Source organism: Enhydra lutris, unplaced genomic scaffold, assembly GCF_002288905.1.
Source record: "Enhydra lutris kenyoni isolate GAN:26980312 unplaced genomic scaffold, ASM228890v2 scaffoldscaffold1, whole genome shotgun sequence".
NCBI classification, from domain to species: Eukaryota; Metazoa; Chordata; class Mammalia; order Carnivora; family Mustelidae; genus Enhydra; species Enhydra lutris.
The window spans coordinates 52,475,812-52,488,672 of record NW_019154085.1 but is presented as its reverse complement, the minus strand read 5'-3'; the positions used below and the strand labels follow the sequence as shown (position 1 = coordinate 52,488,672).

Here is a 12,861-nt window from a genome sequence, read left to right as displayed (position 1 = left end):
TTCACTTAATTTTGACTTCTCACACACACCCTCATTTCATTTCAAAATCATTTCAATCTACTTCAGATCCAAGATGTTGAATTCTGAAATCTGCCTCTCAGAACACAACTTTCTATTTTTTAACTGCTCCTATTTCAATCCTGCAACAGTCACTTTTTTTATTCTACGTTTGTGTTTAGGGTTCCTTAACTACTCATTCTCACATAAAAACCCTCTTCAGGAATTGCTCCTTTCTGTCCTCTCACTCGCTCTCCAAGGTTCTGCCAGGTCAGTGAAAAAAACAGCTTAGCATCCTAAGTTCTCCAGCCTTCCCTTATCTGACCCAATTCTCTTTTTGTAAATTTCAGTGTCTGGGTAAACCTACCCTTGCATTATCTACTTCTGCTCCTCAAAGCCAGAGAATAACTGAAAAAGTATTAAGATGAGGTCAACTGGTAATACATCAAGTCCACATTCTCTTGGCTTAGCCTATGAACAGCTAACAATCCTTTTATCTGCATTAATTTGCTCACCTGTCTCATTTTTTTAACTGACTCTTACCTAAAAGTTCTGGACTAGTCTCAAAAAACTGAAGATTAAGGCAATGCATAAAATCAAAATTCCCTTGGTCATGAACTCTAAACTCCTCCAGTCTCAGTATGTGTCTGTGTCTTCTCATGGCCTCTTCCTTACTCCTGCCTCAGAGCAAAGAGTATCTCCTTCTTCATTGTGAGCTAACATCCACTCTTCTGCCCTCAACCAGCTCTTTTCTGACTATTCTTTCAGCCACTTGCTCATTGACTATTACATTTATGTTTTACGCCTTTGGTTTCTAGATTGTCCCCTAGAGTTTATGGTACTGCTCAATCAAGTTCTATTCTAAGCCAGAATAGTTCTTCACTCCACCCTACTACTCACTCAAACGAGGGATATATATTTTCTATTCCCTTCACTGGTAACCTCATTGAAAGGATGCTCTCTACATACTCCCTCAACTCCTCTTGACCTTCTAACTGGAATCTGGATCTTGCTCCCACCTCTACAATAACTTCTTTCTGAAAAGGCCCCGCTGATTCTGAACTTCAATAGGCTTTCCTTCAAATGTTTTCTTTTGGAAGCATTTGAACACCATTCAGCCTCCCTGCTTAAAACACATTTCACCCCTGGCTCCAATTGCATTTTTTCCAGAGAGGTTTTCCTTATTCACTTTATGATTCTTATTGCTATCCCTTCCTTTTCCTTTTCCTTGCTGGCTGCCTCAAGTTCCTAATTCCATGTTTGTGACATGAGTATTATATACAATTAGAATACTGTTTTGTAGATGTGTGTACTTAATAATTATCTTCTTTTGTCCCAATATTTAGTCTTCCCAAGGACCTCTCAGTGGAACTTTCCCCTTCCTATACTCCTTACCTATATAAGTTCTTTCATTGTATGCCTTTAATTGTCCTCTCTGTGAGGCAGAGTCCAAACCCATGTTTTCTTTTTTCATTGCCTCTTTATGCATTGTTTGTGTTTTTCTAATTACTTTCTAGATGTTTTCTTAAAAAAGAAAATCCTGTTGAGTCTGCTCAGGGTATACAAAATAGCACTGAACCTGTGCTATCCTTCCATGTATGCTTCTCCTTCAGTGTCCTCTAGTTCCTTCCAGAATCTCAATACGAAAGGATAAAACCCCTTTTAGCAACTTTTTTTTCTGTGCCCCATTCAATCATTTCCCAAATACTTCCTGTTTGGTTTTTTTTTTCCAAAGTATTTCTGACTCTTTGCTCTCTGTTATCATGGTTGCTATCCAATTTTAGTCCTCTTACTTCTAACTCTTTAAGGTAATCCTCTTGCTTCTGGAGTCTCCTGCTTCCAAAATTCACTCTACAAACCATAGCCAGATAAATCTTTCTAAATCAAAACTCTTCGGAAACTGTTTACGAGATGCTTAAGTATCTATGTTATGAAATAAATTCCAGGGGTGCCTGGATGGCTCCATTGGTTAAGCTTCTGACTACTGATTTCGGCTCTGGTCATGACCTCGGGATTGTGAGATCAAGCCCTGTGTTGGGTTCAACGCTCATCTTGGATCTGAGAGTCTCTTTCCGTCTCCCACGGTCCCACCCCTCCCCAGCCCCAATTCACGCACTCACTCTCTCTTAAAAAATAGAAATCCCAGCTCCTTATTGTGGCATCAGTGATGTGGTGCCACCCAAAGAGCATCTCCATTCCTTTTTAACTATTTTCCTATATTCAAAGTGTTTAGCTGTTAATAGGAACTTTCCCACTCCGGTGCACATGTCCATATCCACTTGTCACTTGGATTTCCCTTTGGAAACTTCTGGTGTATGTTCAAACCTGCTCTATTCTTAGGCCAAAGACTATTATTCCATGCAGCCTGCCCTCAGTACAGCTGCTATCCCTCCAATCTGGATATAATCCTCCCCTTCTGCCTCCTTCAATAGCCCTCAGTCTCTTTCTCTCTCAAGGCACTTTGTTACTTTTTTTGAGTATTACATTTATTTCTGCATGTATTTTGCCACCTTTATATATATAGCTAATATATTTGTTTAATATTATTAGACTATTAATAGATACTTGTTAAATAAGTAAAATAAACAAATAAGCATGTATCCCCATGCCCACAAAGCAAACTATTTGTAAGTTAAAATCACCTGCAGCTTTATTTCTGAAATTACAAAAAGAATTCTTTCTTCACATCTACTAAACTGATAAGTAACAAAGATGCCTTAGGTCATTCTAGGATTTTATCATCTAAAAGTTTTGGGGATTGAGCTTGGTATTATTTTAGAATTGAAATGTAGACTATAGGAAAGGATTCCAAAAAGTAAGCATTTGACATGGAAAAACACTGAAGTATTTCACCAGAAGTCGGCAAAGTTAAAGAAATTATGACAGAACACATCTGATTATTCATTAACGCTAAACTGTGATGTCTACATTTTCACCAATAAGATGGTAAGTCAATTATATCACACTAGGATCAAAACCAAAGTGTAAAAAGCGGAGATCACAGGAGACTCAAGAGAGGGTAAGTTTACTTTTTAGGAGCACAGACTTGTATCTAAACTGACTGGGGTTAAACTCAACCCCAGTGTGTGTGACCTTTGGTAAGCCACTTAAACTCTGTGTTCCAGCTTAATCTATTATTAACTATCTTCCTGTATTCAAAGTGTTCAGCTGTTAATAGGAACATCTATAAAATGAGGATATATGTATTAATGGATATAACACTATTAGAGTAGTACCAGAACAAAACAAGAACTACACATTTTAAATATTAATTTTAATAAGGAAGAGACAACATTTGTGCTTGGCTGGATTATAATCAGCTTTTTAAAAATTACTTTCAGAATCTAATTAATTTTAATAGAATTATAGTATTTTAGAACTTTAAAATCCGTATAGATCTGGTCAACCAAATTTAGTTGCAATGTGTTTAAATGACTTGTTCAAGAGCCCCCAGATAGTCAGTAGCCCAATTAAGGAAACAATCTTTCTTTTCTCTTTTTTTCTCTGTTTTCTCTTTTCTCTCTTCTCTCTTTCCTTTCCTTCCCATCTCTTCTCTTTTTTCTTTCCTTCCTTTCTTTCTCCCTCTCCCTACATACCTCTCTCCCTATCTACCAATTAGTCATCTCTCAATGTATCCATATGCACCAAAGAATTTGAAGTAGCTAATTAGAAATACACTTTTTCTGATTTCAAGCCCCAAATATATGCACCGTGTCTTCCTATGAAGACTTGGCAAATAAGTAAGGTCTCTGTGGAAAAAAAATCTAAAGATTTGAGAGACTATAGGTCAGCTTCAAGCTGTGATTTTCAATGATCAAATAACACAACATCTAGCCTGTAAGTATTTAGCTCTGTGTTAATAACATTTCTCATATATATTATAAGCCATAATAGAGAGAAATTATAGACATAAATATTTTATTATTTACACAAATGTGAGGCATAAACAGCTGAAATACTCATATAATCTCAATTTTTTTAAAATTATAAAATATAATTTGGTTAACCATTTTGCAGGCTTAGAAACCAAAGGAAAATTAGATGCTGTGAATTTCTCTCCTTCCCTCCTTATTCTGTCTACTATCCCCAATATAGAAAGCAGAAGAGAGAGAAAGGAAGCAAAAGTGTAACTATGATTTTATTAGAGTGATGAGTAATCAAATGTTGAATATATTTCAAGGTTTTTAAAGAGAACAGAAATGGGGTTTAGTGAAATACTGCACACCATGATACTCATTTGAACATATACTTGAGTAAGAAGATGCAGCTTTGGTAGAGAAGAAACTGCCACTTTAAGAGCCCACCCTGGTTTAAGCTCTAACCAAGGAAACCTGTTCAATCCTTTAGTCTATGGAACACACAAACAGTTTCAAAGCTATTTTTAAAGGATAAGAAAAAGAAAAAAAAAAAAAGAAGAGAAAAGTTCTGCTTAGTATGGGCAAATGGCTTGCTTTGCTGCCAACGATCCCATTTACCAACAAGTATGGAATGAAATACTTCAACTTGTGCTTAAAGACCTATATACCAGGAAAGCAAAAGTTATTTTTTTCCTTTTTCCTTAATCCCTTTTCATAATCCTCACAACCTGATAAAACCCTAAGCTTCCAAGAGGATGTACAATAACTGGTGCAAATTTTTTATCTTTCCTTTACTTTCATTTTATGTGTAGGAAGAGTCAAAATAAACAATGGGGCCAGATGTTTTTAAATGTTTTCGTTAATACCCTGTTTTCATCTTATCTCAACAGAGCGCTAGGAAAGTCTTATAAATTATCTTCTAAACTATTAGGAAATAATATAATATACATGTGCTATTTTCTTGAAAACATATAGATTCACATACTCCACATAAGGTGCGATTTTTTTCTTTCAAAATGAGCGTACATTAGATTTTAACATGAGTTAAAGAAGAATGTTGAACAGTTGGAATATTCTAAAGTTTTTCCTTCAAACTTTTTCCTTCAAAGTCTTTGTTCATCCCATAATTTTGACCCATCCCACAATTTTGCTTTGTGTTTAGTATCTTCTATTGTACAGAAGTGTTTCACAGGATTTGAGATTATCTTTGCTTCTCTCCTCCAGTGTAAAATGTATTTTCATTTCATTCTAATAGAGAACATCTGACAGATAAAAATTAAGCAATATATATAGATTTTATTCATTTATTCGAGAGAAAGAGAGAGAGAGTACAAGCAGGAGGAGCAGCAGGCAGAATGAAAGGGAGAAGCAGACTCCCCACTGAGCAGGGAGCTGGATGCGGGGCTGGATCCCAGGACCTTGTGATCATGGGTCCCTGCTGTCCCTCCAATCTGCCAAAGGCAGATGCTTAACCGACTGAGCCACCCGATGTCCCACCTCTTAGCCTAGGAGCCCCAGCAATATATTCTTAGTTGCTATTAAATTATAGAAAATATTGTGTCTCATTTGTAAAACATTTTACAGAATAAAATTAAGTGTGTTTTTTAAAATTATACTTACTAGAGGAACTATAAATTAGAGCCTGATAATTTTGGGGGGCCTCAAACTGGCAAAAGGTATCAACATATTAAAGCAAATTTCATATTTCTTAATTGCACATTATATGCAAAAAAAATCAGAAGACAAAATTGGCAAAATTAAGCATAAAAAAACCTCTCAATTGGATTTATAAGAAATAAAAAAGCTGGGGTGCCTGTGTGGCTCAGTCTGCTGAGTGACCGACTCTTGATTTGGGCTCAGATCATGATTTCAGGGTCCTGGGATCGAGCCCCATGTCATGCCTCCATGCTCAGCAGGGAGTCGGCTTGAGGACTCTCTCTCCTTCTCTCTCTCTCTCTGCCCCACCCCGGCTCTTTCTCAACTCTCACTTCCTCTAAAATAAATAAATAAATCTTAAAAAAATTTAAAAAGCTAAGTAAATAATTGAGATGCTAGCAGCCATTAAAATTTTTATTTTTTTTAAAAAATTAATGGCTTGGAAAAAAAACCAATAATATATCAATTTTTAAATTGTGGAGAAATCTGGGGTACCTGCGTGGCTCATTTGGTTAAGCATCTGCCTTTGGCTCAGGTTGTGATCTTGGGGTCCTGGGATCAAGCCCCAAATTGGGCTCCGTGCTCATTGAGGAGCCTGCTTCTCCCTCTGCCCCTCCCTCTGCTCCTGCTTTCTCTCGGTCTTTTGCTCTCTTTCTCAGATAAATAAATAAAAACAATTATGGAGAAATCTATCTATCTGAAAAGAAACTCTCTGGAAGGAAATATAATGAAATACTAAAAGAGGTGGCTCATTGGTGTTCTGCTTCTTTATACCTTTAGATACTTGTCACATTTATTTAGGAACGCATATATTTGTTACTTACATTTTCAGAAGTAAATTTAAAGTAACTCCTTTCAAATATATTTCTCATTTAACATGTTAACACTTCACAAGTTCAGCAAAACAGAGAATAATATTATTTTTCATAGTTGAGAAGAATGGGTAATTTCCCAATCGAAGGAGCTTGAAATAAAACCTAGATCCTTCAAAGCCAGCCTCAATGCTTCCTCTATGATATCACACTAGAAGGTTATGGGAACTAATATATGTGAACATCTTATGAGTTTTTCACAATAAGGAACAATAATTATAATCTGAGATGTTATTAATAATGCTTAATTAATTTTATCTTCTTTACAAATTCCTAATTCCAGTTGAGAGAAAAATAAATGTATAATATCAGACAAATGTTAATAAAAAGGGATCTCTAAGTAAGTAAAATGTGTAAGGAATAAAATTCATCATTACATCTATGTTTGATTTATTATGAGAGCAAATATTAGAAGCAAATCTAACACTTTTGTTTTACCTGAGGAAGATACTGAATATGGTATTCCATGTAAGAATGAAAAAAGTCATGTCAATAATATTATTAATGACTAAACGTAAAAGAGTCCATAAGGCAGACAGAAAGAGTAAAGAAAGCTATATAGACTTGATAAATAACTAGTAGGTTTTTTAATAAAGTAACCTGTTTTAATCAATGAAAAATTAAAGTAGAAAGTATTATCTTTATAATTATTTATCAAAGATTACTACAGGGCATAATTAAGAAACTAAAACAATCAATAAGATTAAAGCCAGATTCTTCCAGAAGCACATACCGCTCTAGCAGTTGATGTAGTCTAACTCCTGTGCATCTGCGCTCTGGCCACTTAGGCTCTCCCCACTCCCTTGTCCAGCATACATATGGCCAGCACCAGTGAGCCACTTCAGAACAGAGATAGCCAGATTCATTTTTGTATGAGCAGAACCTAGCACAGGGCTCCACAGTCGGGAGGCATGCACATTTGCATACATAATTCAACTCACTTCAGTAGCCTGAACCATATCACCTCAAAAAAAGATACACACTAGCAAAATGCATAATACACCCCCAACCTAATGAAATGATTTAGGGGATTATCTGCATTACCATATAAGTTATGTTACTGGTTGCCTATTCCATTAGGTCATGGAGATGCGTATTCATGCAGGGCTAACATGTTTCATGAGCTTCCAATTCAATCATTTCCCAGGCAGTAGCCTCTAAGTCAAGGTCACAAATTTAAAAGATTATAGCGAGGCAAATAAAGTCAACATGTGAAGTTGATTAGTTGCAACAAGCTTGACTGGAACAGTTACCGAGAAACATTTCTTTAAGCAAGAATGGTGGCAAATGGGGGCACTCGGGTGGCTCAGTGGGTTAAAGCCTCTGCCTTCGGCTCAGGTCATGATCCCGGGGTCCTGGGACTGAGCCCCACATCAGGCTCTCTGTTCAGTGGGGAGCCTGCTTCCTCCTCTTTCTCTGCCTATCTCTCTGCCTACTTGTGATCTTTGTCTGTCAAATAAATAAATAAATACATAATCTTTAAAAAAAAAAAAAAAGAATGGTGGCAAATGGACACTGATCCTCAGCCTCAACCTCAGGAACACACAAGAAAAGGGGTTGGGGGACTAAGGTAAACCTTTAGGCCATTTTTGAAGATTTTTTTTTTTTAATTTATTCAGTTGACAGACCAGAGAGAGAGAGAGCACAAGGAGGGGGAGCAGCAGGCAGAGGCAGAGGGAGAAGCAGCCTTCCTGACGAGCAAGGGAGCCAGATGTAGGGCTTGACCCCACGACCCTGGAATTATGACCTGAGCTGAAGGCAGATGCTTAACCGACTGAGCCACCCAGGCAACTCCTTAGGCTATTTCTAAATGGTAGCTTTTACTCAACCCCACCTGATGGTGCCAAAGTAGGAAAACAAGACCATTATAGCAAGATCTGACTTTTCAAGGATAGGTAAAAATTCATACATTTACTTAGAACATCTCATTTTTATAATGTTGGTAATCTTGCCATTTGCAATGGTGTGGCTGGAACTAGAGGGTATTATGCTAAATGAAATATGTCAATCAGAGAGGGACAATTATCATATAATCTCACTGATTTGAGGAATTTGAGAAACAAGACAGAGGATCATAGGGGAAGGGATGGAAAATGAAACAAGACAAAACCGGAGAGGGAGACAAACCTTAAGAGACTCTTGGTCTCAGGAAACAAACTGAGAGCTGCTGGAGGGGAGGGGGGTGTGGGGGGTGGAGTGGCTGGGTGATGGACATTGGGGAGGGTATGTGCTATGGGGAGTGTTATGAATTGTTTAAGACTGATGAATCATCGACCTGTACCCCTGAAACAAACAATACACTGTATGTTAATAAAAAAAATTTTTTTAATGTTGGTAATTTTTTAAAATGCAAAACACTATGTATGCCAAAAAAAAATACAAAAACAAAAACAAAAAAACATATCTACACGGCATGTCTGATACATAAGCTCCTGGTTTATGACCTCTAGTTGAACAATTTGATTACTCTATTGTTGCACATATAATTGAGATATTACTGAAAGTCATGTAATATGACTGCTAAAATGTCGAGAAGAGTTTACTGATTTAAGAAAACTAAATGTTCAAGGTTATGTGTGCTATTATTCCAAACTCATAACTTCACAAATACCAAGTATTTTACAAACTTCACTTAGTATCAAAATGAATAGATCAAAGCCCAGAAGTTGACAATAGAATAATACGTATAAACCATTATAAAGTTTAGTTTAAATGGGGTATATCTAAGGTTAAGTCACAAGTTCAAGTTGGTTCTCTATGTATGCAGATGCATGACTGTATTTCTAAATGATGACTAACTAGCCAATTATAGTCACTAGAAAGTTCTGTCATAACTGACATTTTAAATGAGGCATTCTGCTAAAAAAGCTAAAATTTCAACCTCATTTTAATCACTTTAGCTATTCAGAATTCTGTTAATCAAGTAGGGGAAAAAAATCATCTTCAACACCTAGAATGATTTATCTGTTTGTACGAATGTGAGAAAAATGATCACGTCTTCGAGTAATAGATTACAAGTACAAAGAAAGTTCACATTACAGCTATGCTGATGAAAATTACCTGCGGGCTGTTACAACACAGGCTGTGAATTAATTAACCTTTTGCCATAAAAATCTGGAACTTCACCTTTTGCCATAAAAATCTGGAACTTCAGCAAAGACTGAGGTTTCTCTCTTTCTCTTGTTCTAGCTCCCTCAGCACTTTATAAAGTGAAATACTGTGACATTACTGAGAAAAACAGATATAATATACTTCGATTTTATTGGGTCTTCGTGTTACTATAGTAAAAACATGTAAGCGGTGGCTAAAACACAGCAAGCTGGATGTTTCCTTTTTTTTTAAACTAATGAAAGAGGTGAAATAATGGCCAATTTCTATGTAGATCTTTACTTTTGTGTATGAGATCAACAATTTCTTACTGTGAATGTTGGGTAACTCTGAGTTATCTATCTACGTTTTCACTCTTATGAGAAAATAAAGTTAAATAAAGCATGTCTTTTGCCAATGTGTTTTAAAAAGTGACATTCTTTCAAACTTCATTCTCAAATGAATAAACACATTATATTTGAGTGTACTGGTCAAGTATCCTGAAAATTCTGACATAGGTTCAGAAGCTGAAAGATCAGCTAACACTAAATGAAACCATGACGTGGGAAAACAGGATTTCTAATAAACAATGGTAATAAAAGTGCCTGTCTTTCCTCAAGTTGTTAAAAGCAATGATCGCTAAGACTTGGTGAATGTGAAGATTATAGTAAGATTTAAAGACCACTAAGTTAGACTTAAACACTGACATAATAACTTCATGTCTTTATGAAACTGTTCAGAGCCACATTTTTTCTTTTTGATGTAGTAATTATCTCCTTAAGAGGGTTAACAATCCCAATTTTAACTGTTTGATAACAGCTGTTCTCTTTCATGAGCCAATTTTTAGAGTTAGCTTTATTTTTTTTTAATTTTTATTTATTTATTTGACAGAGAGAGAGATCACAAGTAGACAGAGAGGCAGGCAGAGAGCAGGGAGAAGCAGGCCCCCCACTGAGCAGAGAGCTCGATGTGGGGCTCGATCCCAGGACCCCGAGATCATGACCCGAGCTGAAGGCAGAGGCCTAACCCACTGAGCCACCCAGGCACCCCTAGAGTTAGCTTTAATTCATTCATTAGGTAATTAGTCTTGCCAATGGGTAAGTCATTTCTTCAGCAGATTAGGAGACATCCTTGTTTAGATAATGGGTCATATATATTGTTTTATAATGAAACTAAATCATGATTTGCCAACTTCATCTTTAAAGAGCAAAACTAGTGACCCTCCCTCTCAAATATATTGTTAGGAAATCAATTTTTGGTTGCAGGTAAGAGGTACACAATAATATGTTAAAATAAGGAGGTGATCATTTTATGTTAATACAATGAGTAATTCTTATCTGGACAACTAAAGATACACATGATATTTCTTATCTTGTATTAATAGCAAACATATTTTATGAATCAATACTTCAAATTAAGTAGCTATTTTTACTAATTTAGAACAAAAATAAATCCTTCATAATTGTTAATATATTAGAATTTTCCAAATGGAGCTTTCTTTTTTATCCATAGGGAAGATAGTTCTTTGAGGTTGGAAAATTTAGAGTATCTGAAAAAACATTTTTGGTTATTTCAATTTTGAGAATCTATTTATAAAGCATATGCATTTAGGTAAGATACATATTTACTGGAAGCATCAAGACTGTCAGAAAACCCATAATAAATATATTCTATGTATCAGAATATATAAAGTTTCCAAAGAAATCTGGCACTTCTCCAATAGTTAAATTTGTGCTAATTTAAACTAAATTTAATATTGTCACTGATTCTTAGATTATCATGTAAGCAGTGATAATGCAAATGTGCGTATGAACAAAAAGTAATGCTTTTAAAAGACTTAAAAATGAGAGCACAGATTTACAATACTCCTTAATTATTATAGAAACACACATACTATCTGTTGGAAGATATGCACTACATACCTGACAGGTAATGTTCTATCTCCTTTCCTCCTATCCATTTCTCTTTGGGGAACAGGATACCAACGGAAATTCAGTTTCCAGTTAAAACCCCCGTAAGTCATGTCTGACCCAGCCATATATTCAAAGGTATCATCACTAATCACATCAATGATGGGGCATACAACTGTTTTCCTGCAGAAAAAGCAAAACCAGTTTACATATGAATATTAGTTTAAATACTACATTGACTTCTTCAGACTCGGTTGTTCAGACTCAGATGTTAAGCTGAAATTCAATCATTTTGTGACTTTAATACGACTTTATTTTCATTTTATTCTCTTTCTCAATGGAATCATTTCCTTTTACTACATCTTGCTTATAGTCTCTACTTCATTCTATCATTTATTATCTGATCAAATATACTAATTGGTCTTTAAGTTGATTTCCAAATGCATTCTAAGTACTAACTCAGCAGGATGATCATGGTCTATTTTTCATAAAACCTCCACCCACAGCATGATTAGTAGCTCTACTTTGATCTTATGTATCATTTTAGCTAGAGCTCACTGAAAAGAAACAGCACGCAGAAGCAGAGAGTGGATGATGGCAAATTAGACCTGGTATTTTGAATCTCAAAGGGGGAGGTTAGTTTAAAGAGTTCTGAATTTTTTTTCCTGGAGAAAATACCTACTATAGAAACAAACAAGTAAAAATCAACAAACAGAGCAACCATGAAAAATCATAATCATCAGTGTAGGTAAATGTCTCCTCTGAAAGTATTAGGGACATGATGATTTCTAAGTGTGTTGTCCTAGATCTCAGAATTTACCATAACAATATACATATTTTAAAATAGGGAAAGATAAGCAACTTAAGTTTCTGGTGTTTTATCTCATGATCTATTTCTTCTTAAAGACTGGGTGTTGTTGATGGTGGCTTTTTAGGGTAAGAAACTTCCACCAGAAGACTGGGTATTCTTTTAATCCGTGTTGTGCTTCCCCCAATCTTCCTCTATTCCTGGCTTATACGTTTTATTACAGGATCAGTCTGTCATCTCTACAGTGAATGTTCAGGTCTACTCAAGTTTGCATTGCTTGTAGCCAATTCCAAAGAGCAGAGCTTATTTTTCATATTTTGTAGGGGGTAAATACAAGTATGCTTTTGAATCACCCATAAGTGTGGAAAGCAAATAAATGTTGTCCATAATTTATTCTGGTTTTGTAACAGCAGTTATCACAAATGCTCACTTTCAACTAACTCTTCTACTCCACACAATTAGCCGAAGTCTCTAGTTCTCTGAAATCAATAGGATTCATCCAGCCTTGGAAAAGTTTCTTGGTAATTCTGGTCCTTACAAAATCAGTATTTTTCTCTCCTTCTTCATTAAATTTAATGGCTTAATTTGTAAGGAGGCAAAATTAGTTCTAATAACCTCGAATAGGACTTTATTATCTACTTACGGCAACTTTTGAACGTATAAGCAGGACAAGA

The 12,861-nt window shown here is 35.7% G+C and overlaps 1 protein-coding gene across 2 annotated transcripts in view; it reads right to left on the bottom strand.

Annotated features, from left to right (window-relative positions):
• Window positions 1–12,861, bottom strand: part of LOC111145595 (polypeptide N-acetylgalactosaminyltransferase 13) — a 447,585-nt gene that overhangs the window by 182,598 nt on the left and 252,126 nt on the right. For both annotated transcript variants that reach the window (XM_022500591.1, XM_022500602.1), the window contains exon 5: window positions 11,392–11,562. In XM_022500591.1, the coding sequence (XP_022356299.1) occupies window positions 11,392–11,562 (171 nt within the window). The remainder of the gene's footprint in view (window positions 1–11,391; window positions 11,563–12,861) is intronic.